Below are 20,433 nucleotides of genomic sequence, written 5' to 3' on the forward strand. Positions count from 1 at the left end.
TGGGTTGTAATTGTAATATATCAAGCCCTCCATGTCCCAGTTTGATACTGCCCCTAATGTTTATTTTTTTTCCCTTTAATTTGCCCCTACATGCTGGACACGCCTCCTACTTGGCACACTTGGGGGTGGGGGCGCAGTAGCACACACATGCTCCAGGCGCCATGGGTAAATGCTACACCCCTGTCCAGGACCAAATCAAATTATTTATGGTCAATGTGATAGGCAATACCTGTGATGGTGGCTGCCAATCATAAAATGTGTGGACAAACAGAAGCACAACCTTGTCTACCACCACATAACTGAAACCAATGCTGACCATACCCTACTGCGATTTTGTGCCGATTGCCCGATTTTCAACGCATCGTATGATGAATCGTGTGGAAAGCGTGTAATTTTTTAGGTAGGATACGATCCGATGCCCGCTCCCGCCACTCTTAAAACGTATCGTATGATCAGATGTGCAGCCCATCATATATATCGTTATTGTATGCCGATCTTGCAGTGTATTTGTGCATGTGATGCATCGTGAGTCCAACCGGCGTCATTTCAGTGACATTTTGAAGAAGTGTGTTTTCTTTCAATGACCTTCCCTCCTAAACTTCAGATCAATCGTATCGTGAGATCGTATGTACATCGTGTGTCAATCGTGTGACCGGGACTGCCAGGGAGCTGCCAGGGAGTTCAAGGAAAATTGTAAGATGAATCTTATCTTATGCTGGTCATACTAGTGCAGTTTTGGCTAACCTTGACCACTCCAGCTGTTGTGGAACTATATATCCCAGCATGCCCTGCCACAGTTTTAGCATGCCCTAATAGCAAAACTGTAGCAGTGCATGCTGGGTTATGTAGTTCCATAACAGCTGGAGTGTCAAGGTTAGCCAACACTGTACTAGTGTATGGCCAGCATTAGAATGACATATAACCACAATTTACTTACTCAGAAATTCTGAAAAAAATGCTGATACTCTAGGGCACCATGATTCAAGAAAGTTTGGGAATCACTGTCTTAGCTTTTTGTTCTCAAGTATTTTAGTACAATATCTCATTTCAATTGTTATCTTAATATTTGTATTTGTTGCTCCTCAGGATCAAAACATCAACCCAACAATATAATTCTACTGCGACTTACCCACTGTCCCCTTTTTTTCCTTATCATATTATACTCACAAGAACCGAAGATGCTTTAGGTATAGTGGTTTACTTTACTGTCTTACTGCCCTGAGGTCATGAGTTTCTAACAAAGCCAGATATGTGTGGAGTTTGTATGTGTTCCCATGTTTACATGGATTTCCTCCCTTTGTTTTGGAGTTGCCTCTCACACTCCATAAACATACAAGTAAGTTTATTGGCTTCTGACAAATATAATTATCCCTAGTGTGTATGCATGTACATGTGATATAGAACATAGATTGTAAGCCATTTGGGCAAGGTTTGATGAGAATGACTGAAATATGCTCTGTAAAGTGCCTTGTAATATGTGTACACTATATAAATAACTTAATAGTAATACTAGTAATAGAGAGACATTCACAAATGTTCAACTTTAAATTAATCTACAAACGATTTGTTTTCATGCACGAAAATCCAATTCTACACTGATTTTGGTTACCTACTGTACTTCATAGGTGATACGTATAGTAGCTCTGCTAATGTGGAAAATCAGACTTTAAACAACAAAACAAAAAAAATATTTTTCTTAGAACATTTTTTTCTTTAGTGTTCTGTACATTGGCTATATATCTGTGTGTCTGTTTAGTTTGTAACTTGATTTTAATTTTGAGGATAGAGTGAAGATTTGTATTCAATAGTTTTCACTCTTTACAATTAGATTGTATGTTACACAGGCAATTCAGTAGTGGCTCAGCTTCTACAGCATGGGATAATTGTCTAATCAGAGCTCCTACTGTGATATGTTTATTTTCCAAAATGCATATGGGTTGTATCTCTTTCTACTCACGTTTGTTTTCCAAATGGTACCAGCTTGTCTTCTGATAATTTATGTGAAGACTTGATTGCCCCACATAAGATAATCAAATCTGAAGTGTTTTATTACATTTACTGGTAATTAATTGTTTGCATAAATGTTTTTATAACAATAGGCACATGGAAACCCAATTATATATTATTTTATCTTACATTCGAATGATATTTAGATATGGAGTTATACTGTTTTGCATAACTGAGTCTGTCCCATAGTATTTACAAATGGGGTGTTAAAGTGACATTCAAACATAAACTCTTTTTTCATTCTTATATTTATATGAAAAAAATACATAATAGTGCCTGGCACTGCACGCATAGCATTCATTCACCTCCATCCTTACCCTAGTAGAGTGAACACATTACTTTTCCTACTACACCCAAGCGATGACTTATATTACTTGAAAGCCAGTTATATTTTCTAATTGTTTTTGGACTGTGGGAGGACACCAGAGCACCCAAATAAAGGCCCCCATACATTAGCAATTGATTGCAGCAAACATGCAATTTGCAATCGATTGTGTATAAAAATCTTACCCTTTTTCAATCAATTGCAGATTGCAGAATTGCCACAATTGACTGAAAAAGGGAAAGATTTTTATACACAATCGATTGCAAATTGCACGATTGCTGCAATCAATTGCTGATGTATGGGGGCCTTTAGACCCATACGAAAATAAAAAACATACAACCTCATTGAGGACTCAGGAGAAGCTCATGTGGGCAGCATTAGACCATAGTGCAGTGGTTATAATGTAATTTATAGGGCATTAGTTATATCTGCATGCTTGCTATCATCTGTTAAACAACCATTTACATAAGATGTGCTTGCAGTAGTTAAAATATATAATTGTATTATTTTACACCTGGAGAATGTGACCAGGTAAATCAGCCTATAGGTGTTTCAGCTTTACCCTGAAACTCCTGCAAACCAGGTTATTTACAATCAGAGAAGCCAGCTTTCTCTGTGTGTTCCTGCAAGGAAATTCCATTTTGCTATAACATCATTTCATAATTTTTTGTTCTTGGATCTTATTTTAGAAAAACATGCCTTCTAAATCTCTACTGATATTTTATAATTGTAATAATATTTATTCCACAAGATGTTGATGAAAATGTAGAGCATAATTTCACATAGACCTAATTCAGACCCTATCATATACCTGTACTAGGAATGAACTCCTTGTTCTTTATACTTGTGATAATAAGCTTGCTCAATTTGCTAGCAATAATATTATTTATATATATATATATATATATATATATATATATATATACACTGGCTTGTACAGCAGATTAGAACAGTTTTTTTTGCTTTATGTTCTTGTTCTCCTTTTTCCCAATGTAACTCATACAAAATAGTGCTGTAATCGTGGGGCTATAGATGTAATATGCATGTTATATATATTACTATTACATTTTTAGGATCGCTAATATATTTTGTAGACAGGCGATAATATATATTTAATATCAATACATTTCCTGATCTATGCCATATGCATATCCACTACACGATAAAAATGAACGATTGAACGATTACGATGTTGTAATCGTACTTCGTTCTACACTCCTATAATGGATAGCTATCTGATTTGCACTTGTTAAGCGATCAAAGTTAAAAATAAAAATAAAAAAGTAAATAAAATATTACTGTCCATTACCAGGCACCCCGGCATATACAGGCAGCGTATGCTCGTGTCTCTGTGACATCGACGTTTCGGATATTAGCTCTTCCTTAGGACAGGGATCCCTATAGTTGGGGTGTGTGTGTTGGAGCTAACTGTAGGCGACACCAATAATGCACATGTTTGTATTTCATTAGTTCTAGCTCATCAGTGAGACGAGGTAAGCGCTACAATAATTACAGCTATGTGATTATTAGAAACGACAAAGGGTAATTTGTCAATGAGTTTACACAGACACATCACTTGGTTAATTATGGTGATATGTGTCATCTAATGACAATGAGACGAATGGAACGATGTATAAAACAGACTCACTTCTTCAATGTTTAATATGTTTTGGAGTAGCAAGATACATTTTCAATCATTTTAATTAATAGAAGCCATGGCTTGTGTTTATTAATCCTCAAGATGTAACCATGCCTCAACTATAATTATATTAAGGATGTGATATATATGTAATGGACATATTTATCTTTCGTTTGTCAGCTGTACATTCTTTTACAGCTTTTAAAATGTTCTTCTTTGACACTATAATCAATTAATATTAACATGCTTACATATTGCTGATGTTTATTTGTAGTAAAAAAGCAGAAATCCGTAAGATAAAAATGAATATCTATCCCAGAGCAGCGGATGGCACGTAGCAGGCAGTGAATATATAGGGCTGCTGACCATGCTTATGTACTCCTTAATAATGTTTAGTACCATTACGTATAGCTGTCAGAAGAGCATCATTTAATTCTTAGCTCTGTATACATTTTACACAGGGTTCAGTTTTCCGCATAAATCTCTAGAACTCATTGTGGATGCATGCCATCTGATATGGGCTCCAATAATGATCACAGGTGCAGCAGGTTATATATTGGGAGCCTCCTCACCTGGGGTCCTGGAATAATGTCACACTGACCATTGGCCTCCCAAGTGAAGAAAGGCCTGAGAGCCACTGACTTAAATTGTATTCGGTATTTTCCTTATAGTTGTTTGTATTAATTAGACCAAAGTAAAACTGTTTATTAATGTTGTACAGTGTAATGTGAAATAAATGTACAGCACTGTAGCAGTATAAGCCGATGAGGTGTCCTATGAAAACCGCTGCTTGTTGATGTAGAATAGATGGACAAATACTTAGATGATGTTACTTAGATGTGCTATAAGCAAGCTCTGAAGGCGACCTGAGCACCCCCAATATTTGCGTTGCCATCATCAAGGCTATGCATAATATTTTTGGGTCATAGGCAGGAGGTACTTGAGCACCCCCAATTATTAACAAAGTTTCCTCCTCTTCTATGTGTATGTGAGTGAGTGCTTAGGACATGTTTCAGGTAGGTGATGGGGGAAGTGGATCTTCCTGAGCGTGTTACATGTGTAGCTGGGTCCCTGAGGCAGCGCCTCCCAGCTTTCCCCTTATTGGCTGGGGGTGAGGGCTGATTAAGGGAGTGATGGGGGAGGACCTTGTGCACACAAGAGCTACTCATCCAGGTGCTGCGCCCAATTCCTACACATCCCACTCATCGCCTCCTCCCAGTCCCCAAGCCGCTCTTTCAACCTACCAGACACTGGCAGTGACTCTGCCTGGCTGGTCTTTGACTGTACCCAGCAGAAGTCCCGGATCCCTCTGCAATCTACTCAGCTGAGTAGCCCGGTGCAGGGAGATAGGTTATCCCCAGCAGCTGCCAGGAACTGACCATCGCCAGCACACGGCTCTCCTGTGAGGGGTGAAAAGCACGGTGTGCCCGCTCAGTACAGGGCACTTACCCCAGGCCCAGGCTGCGGGGCACGGAGCGGTGGTGATGTCACCGGTGTGACAGAAGGACAGTGTCACATCTCTCTGGCTGGTACACAACAAATCACACACAGGAGGATTACCCATCCAGGAATAGGATCTCCCACTCCACACCTGGCACAGTGTCTCCTGTGGGTAATGTCCACTCTCTGCCTCCTCTAACCTGCCCCAGGGGCAGCACCATGTTCCTGCCTCCCACTAGGAAAGGCTTCTCCATTGAGGCTCTGGTAGGTCCAGACCGAAGCCCCGAGGAGCCTCTCAGACCCACGGCGATAAAGTACCCAGAGCCTATGCCCGGCCTGCCACCTGCCCAGCTCCGCCATGGATTCCGGCTCCTGGGGGCCCCAGAGTTGCTATTCCCGGAGCCAGCAGCGAATGCTTATGGACACGGTCTGGGGATCCCACAGCACCGCATCCTCCACCGGGACCCGCTCAGCTTCTGCCCATGGATCCTGCGACACCGGATGCCCGGTGAGTGGGCAGCTGCCAGAATCGCTTCGCTCATTCATACGATGTATATTATTATACAGTATCATTAGAGTGTGGTTGATAATGTAGCCGCCCCGCACATATACAGTGTCCGCTGGGTGTGCTGGTGACCAGTCTCCGGCTGTCTGTCCCATTAATCCTTACACTCTCCCTGCACATGACAACTTTCACAGATCCTATCCTGCAATTTGTCAGCTGCGGGTTCCTTGTGTTAATTAACTGAGATTTTTAGATCTGTATTAAGTTAACCTACCAGGGGCATCGTATTTCCCTCAGTCACACTTTTTAATTAACACGCTTGAAATGTGCTCATTATTTCTAATACCACTAAATGTCAGGGAACCACATGCAGCATCTGGCTTATCAGTAATATATATATCACACAGCTGTTACACCAGGGCCAGCAGTGTAGAAATACATGTAGATAGAGTATGTACATCACATTGACAACATTTATCCAGAGCATCAGCTTTCTGCCAGGGATCAGGGAGCTTCTGAACATGTATTACAGTACTGCTTATTTGTCAGGATAATATGCAGAGGGTCAACAAATCCGTCTTTAACTTTTACTTTTCGTGCATTAACGATTAACAGACCCAACACAGATGTGTTGTGTACACCCCGTATTTTATGCTTGTCAGTCACATAGTAATGTAGTGCAGTCCCGTGCCACTCTTGTCTTGTTTGTGTAACAGTCACTCAGCTCATGGACCATATAGAAATATATAGCAGGGTAGGCATTCAGATACGTAGTTACCTAAAAGTAGTAGATATTTAAGCTAAATTAATTGCACATACTGTATATCTATCTATCTATCTATCTATCTATCTATCTATCTATCTATCTATCTATCTATATATATATATATATATATATTCTACATTAATAATCTTGAGCCGAAATTAAAATGGAAAGTTGTGAACGTTAAAAATTACGGCTCTTTTCCCACGAATTATACAGCACTTTTGCAACCAACGAGGGTCTTTTTGTTTTAAGCATTTAATAGTTACATTGTAAAAGTTAAACAACCCACATATGTAACGTAATTAAATGTATTATTTATTTTACTATTATTTTTAACTATAGCCAAATTTTATATTGAGTCAGTTTTTAGCTCCCTGCATTTATTTAATTGCGTATAAATCAAATATGTATTCAAATATGATTATATATAACCTAAACTTTAGTGTGTCATGACATTCTGAGTTATATTATAAAGTATTTTGTATTTTAAATAGTCTACAGGACCACAAATGCAAACAGAAAAGCAGACATTAATTAAAAATCAATTTAGACGTAATTAGCTTCCGGGAATAAACACCATATTGTGGTTTATATTAATTGCATTGATGTGCTGCAGGGGTTAACCAGAAAACAATTATTTTCTTGGAAAACTCCAGAAAATGAACATCGCACTTTGGATTTCATTATTTCCAGACGATGGGAATCTGGAGGAAAGGAGCGTGAGGTGACAGACACAGAATTCCACATTCTTACAGCTTCTACAATAGGAGTACGGCACAGATTCTATACAGCTAAAGTAATAGGAACAAATGTATCGAGATTATACAGTTCTATCGTGTATAGAGCATCACACATTTAATATATGTATATATATATATATATATATATATATATATATATACACACACATCAAAATACCGTGCCACTGAGTTACATCCGCTGGGGTGCTCCTGAAGTAGCAAAAGTAGGTTCCCGTCCTTCCACTGGCCAATATCCAATATACACAAAGAGCAGGGCACTCACCTGTCTTGTAGCGATTTTAAATAGTTTTATTCTTCCATAAAGTTTGACAGAGCAGCAAATAAAGCCGTCGTTTCAGTCCATGCAAGGGACCTTAATCATGGCAAAACATCTCCATCTCCATCACCAACCAGCAGCCTTGCATGGACCGATAGATCGTAACTGGTGAGCGCCCTGCCCTATGTGCGTGCGTGTGTGTGTACTGTCATTATTATTGTTACCAGTTATTTATATAGCGCACACATATTCCGCAGCGCTTTACAGAGAATATTTTGCCATATATATCTATATAGATATAGATATATCTATATAGATATCTATCTATCTATCTATCTATCTATCTATCTATCTATCTATCTATCTATACATATATATATATATATCTATATATATATATATTTATTTATATATACATATAATGTTTGTGTGTAAATTTATATATATATATACATAATGTTTGTGTGTAAATTTATATATATATATATATTTATATACACTCACACATTTATATATGTGTCTGTATTTATGTATATATATATTATATATATGTGTGTATTATATGTGTGTATGTAGTTATATATATATGCACGCATATATATGTGTATATATATATATATATATATACACATACACACTCGCAACAAAAAATTAAACGCAAATTGCTAATTTCCTTAGGTAATACAGATTGTGTCACCTGAGTTTCTAAAACTATTCTTTATGCATTTATTTGGCTATTGATAAATGCCATAGAACTAAAAACATACACAAGTTAATGCTACCAATGTTTTTATTTCAACTAAATGTCAAATATCATAATTAATAATGATAATAATAATTCATTCTCCTAAAAGCACTCAAAATCCTTTACTGTATTGCAGAGGGTAAGGCAGCCATCTTGGGCGCGCTCAGTTGCTAATCTAAGTAATCATTTACATCAGTCTCTGTCCCATTGGCGCTAACAGTCTAAATTCCTTACCCATGTACATACACTAAGGTTAGTGTCGTCAGAAGCCAATTAACCTATCAATATCGTATAAGACTGTGGGAGGAAACCGGAGTTTCAGGAAGAAACCAACACAGACACGGAGAAAACATATAAAAAAAACCCACATACTGTATATAAGGCCTTGTTTGGAATCAAACTTATGACCTTAACTCTGTGTGGCAGTAATGCTAACCACTGTATTATTTATATATTTTTGCTTAAAAGTAGTTTTAAGGAGGGCTCATTTTTATATACACCTTGTGGATAAAATTCTGTATATAAAAATAAATGTATAATTTATCATTTAAATCATTTAAGCTGTTTGTGATAATATCTTGCAGTTTGTAGGCATTGCAGCATGATAAAAACAATATAACAACGCAACAAATAAACTCTATTATTATTATGATCATCATCATCTCTCCTTTATAAAGCACAGACATCGTAGACAGCATTGTAGATTGTGGAGACCATGACACAAATAAATTACATACAATGACACAGAATTAGTGGAGACAGGGAGAGTGTCTCTGCACAGGCAATACAAAAACATATCCTATAGCCAGAATATAACGATATCACAGGTTATCGAAGGTATATCTTAATTAACCAATGGATCAATGATTTCAATTATCTGTCTGGCGGTGCTCTCCTAGAGTTTGAAAGATGGTCCTACCAATTAAATTACAATAATTACAATCTAAGAGGTGTGGGGAACAATTAATACATCAGGTATTAATAGAACCATTTCCTGTTATGCAGTCACACACAGCACGTCTATATACATTATATACAACAGGTTCCTCCATAGACGATTGTAGTTATAAAATAAAGTCTGAAATCTGCAAAAAATTTTATAAAGTCTGTGTTTAAAATGCATCAGTTTTTTTTATTAATTATTTTCTAACCATAAAAAAATGACTAGCCTTTTGTTGTAATATGTTCATAAATGATGACACTCCAAAAGTTATCTATGTAGCTTTTCTCAATTGTTCTAAATGTATCGTGTTTTAGCACAATGAATAAGGACAATAGATAGCTGCGTTATAACATATTTAACATACAGTTCCTAAATATGCTGTGACTTTAACTGCCAGTTAGGCCATTTTAAACCTAATTGGACACTAGTCACAATGTGTATAGGCATGTGCTGCCAATCTCATCTTATTGGGATCTATAAAATGTTGATTGGGATGGGTAGTGAATGTGGTCTGACCATATATGCATGTGGCTGTGCTAATAGTGCTTTAAGTCACACAGTCCGAGCTCTGGATGGTGTGATCTTTAGGTTTTACCCACACAGGTGAATATAAGTGTATGGACATATCTGACAGAGATTCACCTGCTTAGGGTTTAGACACCTGCAAATGTCTAAACCCTAAGAAACCGCAAGCTTATTTGAGTTATTAAACCATAAGTACAAGGATAGGAAGATATAATGGGTTCTGCATGGGATTAGACACATTCTATCTGCAGAAACAGTGATTCTTGATCAATAAATAGAGAGGAAAATATTGCATAGACATTTTAATTATAGGTCAGTAGTATAAATTTATAAGTAAAGACATCAACATATATTTAAAAGTACATTTTATTTTCTCACCTTTCAGACCTGTTTTCATATGGAGTAGAAAGAAATCATCAGGGCATGTATGTCACATTTCCTGTACAGCGATTATTATACTGTAATAATCAAGAGTAGTGACATCATCACTTCATTTTCCTCTATTGGAAGCCTGTGTACAATTAATCAACAAAATGGAATAAGTGGAACCTTACTGAACATTGTTCAGATAACCGATATCGCTGCATAGTAATACCACTTCAATAAAATCAAATCCTTAACCTTAAACAATTAAGGACCTATCATATCTCAGTCTTATAATTTACAGTAAATAACCTTTTCTTATTATTTAAACAATGGGGAGAAAGAGAGAAAGCCTTAATGAAACCCCCCAAAATTATATTACTGATTTTTTATTTAAATACACAGGTAAATAAACTTCACTACATATCACAGGACAAACAGTTCTATCTAATTGAACATTCCCGTGGTGAACTGAAATATTGCCATTTCCAAGAGCATGTAGATTTTATTCTAGATGTTTACTGAAAAGGGTTTTTCTATAGATAGGCAGACAACTAAATATAATATAAACCAGAACAAGCGCCTGTTCTACAGGTTAACAAACTACGCCATGGTGGTGTATAAGCTACAACCGATGTATTGCATTTAACAAATAATCTAATCTTATCAAGGCCTGTTTGCCAAGGGAAAAACATGGATATTATATACATACACAAACATAAACATGTTTTGCAAGGCACTCTCAGTATAAGTTGAAATAAAGAGGTCAGAGAACCTTCAACGGTGAAAAAGATTTTTATGATCATTTTATTTCAACATATACCGAGAGTGCTGCCATGCCCTGCAAATCGTATATTTATCTATGTGGAGGGCACCCAGAAAGTGGTATTACATATGGAACTGAGTGACGAGCTTGGTGGATATATATATTTATATATATATATAATATATATACCGATAATGCTCTGGCTCTCACATACAGAAGTCAATGATGCTTGCTCCGGTGCCCTCCTTTACAGGGACTGGCGTCCCCACAACATGCATACCAAAAGAGGCGGCACTCAGTGTCCTTATAGCAGTGTAACGTAGTGCTGTTTATTCAAACATACATAACATGCATCAACAAATTCTTGTCATCCTGAAGAAGGGGCAGGTGGCCCCGAAACGTCGATGCATGTTATGCATGTTTGAATAAACAGCACTACGTTACACTATACACTATAAGGACTCTGAGTGCCGCCTCTTTTGGTATGTGTATATATATATATATATATATATATATATAAGCAGATTGGTTCGGCACTCCCCAATCCTTATGCACAATGCCTGCGTGCCCTTGGGGAAATCAAATGCACAAAATATGTAATGCCTGGACCGGTAAAACACAACACGGCACTGCAGTATCTTGGGTAAGAAATTGTTTACTTCACCGTTTCTGGGCTATCAAGCCCCGTCATCAGGAAGACAATGGGGCTTGATAGCCCAGAAACGTTAAAGTAAACAATTTCTTACCCAAGATACTGCAGTGCTGTGTTGTGATTTGCGGGCCCATGCATTACATATTTTGTATATATATATATATATATATATATATATATATACTCACCCCCCCCAGCAGTAAGAATCTGTATTGAAGTTACCCTTCCTGTACATTACTGCTGGAAGGGTGAGTGTGCTGCTCCCTTTTCCTGGATTTCTCAGCTGGATCAACCTGAGAAAGGAGCACACTTGTCTCCGAAACGTCGCTTTTGTATTCAAAAAATCTTTATATTTATTGCACATACCTGAGTGCCGTCTTCTACTTGGACAGTAGAGAGAGAGAGAAGGCACTCAATTATGCTATATAGAGTAGCCCGAAGGTTTGACTTGCAGTTAGCACCCCAGCAGGTATAGAACGTGAGTTAGTGCATTATACTCTACAAATATATATATATATATATATATTTATATATACATATATACACATACATACATACATACATATATTATACATACATACATATATACCATACTTGCCAACTCTCCCTGAATGTCGGGGAAACTCCCTGAAATAGTAGCAATCTCCCTGAAGAGTCAAACATTTCCCTGATTGCACCTTAATCCCATTATGTAACTGCTATATACTTGGAAAAGATGAACAAATCATACATATATACATTCAGATGGGATCATCCGTGTCATTTCCCTGCATTGATTATAAGGTACAATTATTCCTATGGCTACATTTCAAATAAGGTTTCTCGTGGCCACTTATATGGAACCACGCGTAAGAGTAATTGCAATACATGACCAAGCCCTGAAACGTATCAGTGCACCTTCATCAACAAGTAGACAAGTGGATCTTACTGAGTAAAAAAAACTGTGTGTGTGTATATATATATATATATAATTATGTATACATAATAGTTTTTGCGAGCAGTGTGCTGAATGAATAGTTTTATGAACAGTGGGCCTGACTCAGACCCGCTCGCGCGTGCACAGCACTCGCAAGCGGGTCGATGGTCCCCCACAGCGCATGCACAAGACGCGGCCAGCGACGGGCGCTCCTTCACTATGGGTCTCGCACCAAAGCGGGGCAGCTGTCGATTGTGATTGACAGATTGTGATTGACAGATTGTGATTGACAGCTCCTGAAGGAACGCCTGCCATTTGGGGGCGGCCCCACTGACATCACGAGTGATGTCAGTGGGTGAGCTTCCAGCTCTATTAGAGCCAAAATCTCACTGGGGCTTGTGGGAACGAGACCCTACCACAAGGGTCTCATCGCAAGCCCCGATGGTCGCGACCATCACCTGGTTTCTCGCTAAAGCTGTGGATGGTCACCCACAGCTTAGCGAGCGGCCAGGAGGCCATCTTTAAAAAAAACAGGGACGCCCTGATTCAGAGCGAGCGCTCTCAAAGAGCGTCTGGCTCTGAATCAGGCCCAGTGTACTGAATAAAAAGTAGTATGAGCAGTGTGCTGAATGAATAGTAGTACTGGCAGTATGCTGAATGAAAAGTAGTACGAGCAGTGTGCTGAATGAATAGTAGTACGGGCAGTATGCTGAATGAAAAGTAGTACGAGCAGTGTGCTGAATGAATAGTAGTACTGGCAGTGTGCTGAATGAAAAGTAGTACGGGCAGTATGCTGAATGAAAAGTAGTACGAGCAGTGTGCTGAATGAATAGTAGTACTGGCAGTGTGCTGAATGAAAAGTAGTACGAGCAGTATGCTGAATGAAAAGTAGTACGAGCAGTGTGCTGAATGAATAGTAGTACGGGCAGTGTGCTGAATGAATAGTAGTACGAGCAGTGTGCGGAATGAATAGTAGTACGGGCAGTGTGCTGAATAAATAATAGTACGGGCAGTGTGCTGAATAAAAAGTAGTACGAGCAGTGTGCTGAATAAAAAGTAGTACGAGCAGTGTGCTGAATAAAAAGTAGTACGAGCAGTGTGCTGAATAAAAAGTAGTACGAGCAGTGTGCTGAATAAAAAGTAGTACGGGCAGTATGCTGAATAAATAATAGTACGGGCAGTGTGCTGAATAAAAAGTAGTACGAGCAGTGTGCTGAATGAATAGTAGTACGAGCAGTGTGCTGAATGAATAGTAGTACGAGCAGTGTGCTGAATGAATAGTAGTACGGGCAGTGTGCTGAATAAATAATAGTACGGGCAGTGTGCTGAATAAAAAGTAGTATGAGCAGTGTGCTGAATAAAAAGTAGTACGAGCAGTGTGCTGAATGAATAGTAGTACGGGCAGTGTGCTGAATAAATAATAGTATGGGCAGTGTGCTGAATAAAAAGTAGTACGAGCAGTGTGCTGAATAAAAAGTAGTACGAGCAGTGTGCTGAATGAATAGTAGTACGAGCAGTGTGCTGAATGAATAGTAGTACGAGCAGTGTGCTGAATGAATAGTAGTACGAGCAGTGTGCTGAATGAATAGTAGTACGAGCAGTGTGCTGAATGAATAGTAGTACGAGCAGTGTGCTGAATAAATAGTAGTACTGGCAGTGTGCTGAATAAAAAGTAGTATGAGCAGTGTGCTGAATGAATAGTAGTACGAGCAGTGTGCTGAATAAAAAGTAGTATGAGCAGTGTGCTGAATGAATAGTAGTACGGGCAGTGTGCTGAATGCAGTGGCAAACGCAGGATTTTGAAAGGGGGGTTTCCAAATAATTGGTTACAGACCCAATGACAAAAACGTCTAACCAGAATAAGCCTCCAACATACACTTAATTGTGTACTTCAAGAGTTTTAATAGGAGGATACTATTTATTAGATTATGCCAGCTGTCTGCTATTCCCAGTGGGTGTGGGATGGGAGGATAATATTTATTAGATTATGCAGAGCTGTCTGCTGTATGTTATTCCAGGGGTGTGGGGGGATGGGAGGATTCCTCCCATTCCTCCATGCCCCGGAAATAACAGACAGCAGATAGCTCTGCATAATCTAAAACTAGTATCCTCCCATCCCCCCACACCCTTGGAATAACATACAGCAGACAGCTCTGCATAATCTAATAAATAGTATCCTCCCCCCTCCATCCCCCCACCGCAAATACATGGAGCAGTCGAATGGAATGATATTAATACATATAATCCCCTCCTGGCTGCCCCCCTCCTCCATAAACAGAGCAGCAGAAAATGGCCATCATTCAAAAAATATTACTCCCAGCCCCCACCCCCCGCCGACAACGCCCGCAAGACCCCCGGTGCTCCCCCGACATACAGCAGTACTCAGTCAGTCTGAGTCATCAGCCGCTTAAACAATAAATATTATCCCCCCCGGGCGGAGCGGCATCCGGCGACGGCCACCTACGTCCTGCGACTGACAGCTCCGTAACTCCATAGCAGCTGGCAGCAGGGCTGCCATCAGAGATTGTTGGGCCCGGGACTCACAAAATAAGCAGGGCCCCCCCATGGGTGATGGGGGGGGCGTTGCTGTGGTAATGTGCGTGAACCAGCTAAAAAAAATATATCAAAGTTTAGGCTGTGGGTGTTAACATGTCAATCTATAATATACAGTAGAAGTGATGGTGATAGAGCAGGGTGAAGGTGTGAGAGTGCGGTGTGGGACGGGGTGAGGATGGGAAAGCAGGGTGGGAGAGAGGGTGGAAGAGAGGGGTGAATGTGGGAGAGAGGGTGGAAGAGAGGGTTGAATGTGGGAGAGCGGGTGGGAGAGCAGAGTGAGGGTGGGAGAGCAGGTGGGAGAGAGGGTGAAGGTGGGAGAGAGGGTGGGAGAGCCGGGTGAAGGTGGGAGAGCAGGGTGAGGGTGGGAGAGTAGGTGGGAGAGAGGGTGAAGGTGGGAGAGAGGGTGGCAGAGCAGGGTGAAGGTGGGAGAGAGGGTGGGAGAGCAGGGTGAAGGTGGGAGAGCAGGGTGAAGGTGGGAGAGAGGGTGGGAGAGCAGGGCGAAGGTGGGAGAGCAGGTGGGACTGAGGGTGGGAAAGCAGAAGGCACTGTACCTGGTCTGTCTGTACCACTGGAAAAGCTGGAAAGGAAGCTGGATCCCCCGCACCATCTCCTGCTCCTCTGAGGTCTTCATAATTGCGCAGCAGCGGATGCAGACTTATTCTTCTCCCTTTTGCTATCACCCCCGCCGCTGCTGCTCTTCCTCCCTCTCCCCTGGCTGTTGTCTTCTCGGCAGGCTGCCCTCTTCCAGCTGGCTGGCGGCTGCAGACTGCAGCTTCTGCTTTAAGCACGCTGCTGCCGCAAACACTCTCCCGGATAGAGAGGCCCGGGTAACAGTACTATTTTGCATTTGAAGCCAGCCGCCGTGGCAGCGGCTCCTGATTGGCTTGCGGCACATCCTACAATATGCCGCTGGTGCTTATCAACTGTGCTGCCTTCTGGGCCCGGGACTTTAGGCCCGGCAGTCCCCCCTGATGGCGGCCCTGGCTGGCAGTGACAGTGTGTCCAGGGCGGCATGAGGCGCTGAGTCATCCGGATCACGGTGCCCGGCCTGGGGACTGACTGGGAGGAGCTTGCCCGCAGCAGCTCTCCCTACAGCCAGCCCAGGCAGTGTCAATCTTTGGAAAAAAAAATATTTTGTTCAGCAGCAGCGCTGCTCACCAGGTCGGACAGGGGGGGTTTCTAGGTACTCGGAAAACCCCCCTGCATGAATAGTAGTATGGGCAGCGTGCTGAATGAAAAGTTGTACAAGCAGTGTGCTGAGTGAAAAGTAGTACGGGCAGTGTGCTGAATGAAAAGTAGTACGGCCAGTGTGGTGAATGAATAGTAGTATGGGCAGTGTGCTGAATGAAAAGTTGCACAGGCAGTGTGCTGAATGAATAGTAGTATGGGCAGTGTGCTGAGTGAAAAGTTGCACAGGCAGTGTGCTGAATGAAAAGTAGTACGGGCAGTGTGCTGAATGAAAAGTAGTACGGCCAGTGTGGTGAATGAATAATAGTAGAGATGGCTACTGAGTGAAAGTCTCGACACAATGACACGAATCATTTAGATGTTCGAATGATTCGAGTCACTCATTGTTTGCTGTTTTTAGACAGTCACCTCTCTAGCCTCTCATGCTGTTACTGCAGGGACCCAGGGTGTGTGCACTGACTCGTGCAGAAGGATCATCAGAAGTGCGGGGCTGCAGGGGGCGGAGCTGGCAGCGACTCACTCTAAGTCGCGCCATTACCGCCGGAACTCAGGGTGTGTGCACTGACTCGGGAGAGTCGCTGCATTAGGATGATCAGTAGTGCAGGGCTGAGGGGGTTCGGAGCTGGCAGCGACTCACTCTGAGTCGGCAGCGTCCCTGCTATACTGCTCAGTAGTCTGCACAAAGAGCCGTGTCTCGAGACACCACTGAGCTTAGCCGGGTGGTTCAACTCAGTTTAATGAATCACTTTGCCCCTGACTAAATAGTAGTACAAGCAGTGTGCTGAATGGAAATTAGTACAGGCAATGTGGTTTTGATAATATATTTTGAATGTTACTTTGAGCACTTTATACCCGCTCTATATCAGATCATACAGTATGTATCATCATATCTTGTACTTACTCTGCCTTCTCACATGCTCTCTATGCTCTTTGTTCGAACAGAACACTTAAGCCTCTTACCCATTGACATCAAAATTATGTCTCTGACTTGACTTGTGTTTTTAATGCAAGTACAAAGCATGCAACTTTATGTTAACATAAAACTTATCAATTCTATGTGTCCATTTACGTACAAAACGGCAATTTGCATTTTTGTTTGTGACTTGCTCATTTTCTGTGCATATAAAGCATGTCCCTTCTCTTAGAAAATGTCTATTCGTCCCAGGGGAATGCATTTATTGATCCAGGTTGTTGAGCATTGTTTGTAATAGGCTTAGTAAATCATATGTTTTAATTCAATTTTAAGTGTTATTTTTTAATGAGACCTTTTTTATTTTAGCCATCAACACATATGTTCTGTTATTTTAATACAAACTTTTTTGAGTAGAGGCCCAGGTGGGAAATAGGGGACGTAATATCGCAAATCATGTCATCATGGTCTTGCCCCCGCTGCTCATTGACGCGATTTGCATCATCAGGCCGCAGGGGGCAAGTCCACAATGATACTTTAGAATGTAAGCTCTTACGAGCAGGGCCTCTATCCTCTTGTGCTTCTACTTTCATCTACTTCCAGTTCTTACCACCCACCAGGGCACCTAACACTTGGTTGCTTACGCTCTGTTACATATCTAGGTGTTATGGTCACTAATGTAGCAATGTATATTATCCATGTCCTTGTCCTATATTGTACTGTAAGTCACTTGTAAAATTATTTGTTTATGTACTTTGTAAGGCGCTGCGGAACACTTGTGGTGCCATATAAATAAAGCATAATAATAATACTATTCATAGCAAATCTCGTCATCAAGCCCCCAGATTGCCCACTTCACTGGCAGACTGGTCTACTGTGCTGGAATGCAGGGAGAGCTCAAAAAATGTGTGAGTCTCGAGGACATTGGAGGAAAGTAGGCAACTATTGGTCTAAGATATCATTTTGATCCCCAGACGTTATTACATTTTTAATTGATGATTGTATATCTATGGAATTGTATTGTGTACACAACAGTGGAGGCTCCAGAGGTGGGGCTGCAGTGCAGTCCAGAATTCAAATAGGGGAGCCACACCAACTGCCAGTGAGTACCGGCTGGCGATGTTTGGCAGTGTTTGGGATGGCAGTTCTTGTGGCTCCCCTATTTGAATTTTGGACTGCGCTGCAGCCTCACCTCAGGAGCCGCCCCCAGGCCCATCGAGAGCCGTGCCGGGCCCCTTAGGTAAAAAAAATAAAATAACAGTTTTGCAGCGAGGGGCACGCAGTGAGCCCCCTCAGCCCGGCACATAGTCGCTCCCCTCACAGGCATAGGAGCCTGCTGTGGCTGCTTCTTAGCAGCCATGAACAGTCTCCCAGTGCAGCCCAGCACACAGCAGCGTGTGCTGGGCTGCTGTGATGTAAGAGGGGGTGAGCGGTGCCGGTCCCGGGCCCCGACCGGGACCTTCCAGCAAGCTCGGGCCCAGGTAATTTGTACACGCCCCTCCCACTCTCGGTGCCCCTGGCCACCTCTGGTACACACCCTATAGCATTTAGCAAGAGCTCCTTGGCTTGTAAATCCTGGCCTCATTCTGTTCTCAGACAGGAAGTTCCCAGCTAGAGAAGGGGGTAAAAAGGCTGTGATTTCAGAAGAGGCAGCAAAGTGGAAGCAGTGATATTCATGCCAATAGGCAATACCTCCTCTGCCTCCTTCTCAGTGACAATCTGTCAATCAGCACCAGAGCTAAATAATTTGAGCAGGATTTACAATATAATCTTTGTAGAAATCCTGCAACGTCTGTACCAGCAGCTTAATAGCACTTGTGTTTTTGAGAAATCTACGATGAATGCACTTTTTTGTTTGTTTTTATGCAATACCACCTATTAAAACGGTTTAAATGCACTTTGGTGAAATGACCTAATTCAGTAAAACAATTACTTAATTATTTAATATATGTGTTCTTTCAGTTGTGTGTTAAAATTTTAACTCAGCTATTACACAAGGCTCAGTGGCAGAGGTGAAAGGAGATATGCAACATTTGCAGTATGTTATGTGCTATAGTAGTGTCATGCTGGCATGTCCAATCTTGTACATTTACCATAAAACGATGATTCCCTGGTGTGTGTGCATCCCCCTCTGGCTGTAAAGTGGTCAATGCAGATGTAGATGAGTCAAGAAGGAAAATCAGGTTGTTTTCTCTATGTTTAAAAAAGTCTCCATGACACCGTGTGCCTTAGGTTGATTCTACAGGGTCACATGATGCATTGTGGGTAAAGGGAGGCGCATATACTAATACTATAATTGTTTACTAATTTCAATAATCAGCACAAGACCAAACACAACATTTCTTATAACTACAATCCAAAGCAACATTTTTGAATTAGTATTAACTTTATCGTATATTTAATTGGATCGTCAGATTCATCCACACCAACAAGTATAACATGATATTTAAATGACTGCTGGTCAAAATGGCATAGTTTATCCATGTGCCAGGTGACGGGAAAACATTGGGAAATATGACTATATAAAACATAAGAAAAACGTTCCCTGCACTTGGAATTAGCAAAAAAAAAACATCTAAATCCGTGTAACACAGTGGAGTATGGCAGAATGGGAAGGACTATCTCTCCACTCTCCTCTCTCCACTTGCACCACAGTAGCAGAAGTCATCATGCTGTAAAAAGATTTGCTTTAGATTGGTTTGCTTATTTTCTTTTGATTTAAACGTTACACTAAAACAATCTGTCATAATGACACATTGAGAGACATCAATATTCAACTAGAGAAATGACAGTTATGTTAGGCCTCGGCTCCCATTGTCCAAGTCTTCACAGAACAGTCCTCTTTTTCACCCCAAATCATTAACTCTCAATGATTTTCCCATAATAAATCCAAACAGATGTACTTACTTTCCCGGAATATCAAGGAGTCTCTGCCAGATGCCCCCACTTCTGCAGTGGGATGGATGTTCTGCGATGATATGAATCACTCTCAGTTACGTCATCTACGCGATGCCCTTAAACCAAAAAAAGTCAGCAACTATGGAATAGGTTCCAATTGTAAAGTGTGGTGTTGAATGCTGGCTATAAATGAATAATAGGAATGTTTTATTTTATTTAGAACCAAAAAATAAGTATGGGATGGATTGTATTACCTTACCCAACTTAAGGTC

General features: G+C 40.8%; 1 protein-coding gene across 1 annotated transcript in view; it reads left to right on the top strand.

Moving 5' to 3' along the window:
• The first annotated feature begins 5,165 nt into the window (after window positions 1-5,165).
• LOC148435844 (homeobox protein EMX1-like) overlaps window positions 5,166-20,433 on the top strand; it is a 35,642-nt gene continuing 20,374 nt past the window's right edge. The window contains exon 1 of the mRNA XM_088465443.1: window positions 5,166-5,919. Coding sequence (XP_088321569.1) covers window positions 5,631-5,919 — 289 coding nt within the window. The 5' untranslated portion in view covers window positions 5,166-5,630. The remainder of the gene's footprint in view (window positions 5,920-20,433) is intronic.

This window comes from Taudactylus pleione, unplaced genomic scaffold (genome assembly GCF_031769625.1).
Source record: "Taudactylus pleione unplaced genomic scaffold, aTauple2 ptg001990l, whole genome shotgun sequence".
NCBI classification, from domain to species: Eukaryota; Metazoa; Chordata; class Amphibia; order Anura; family Myobatrachidae; genus Taudactylus; species Taudactylus pleione.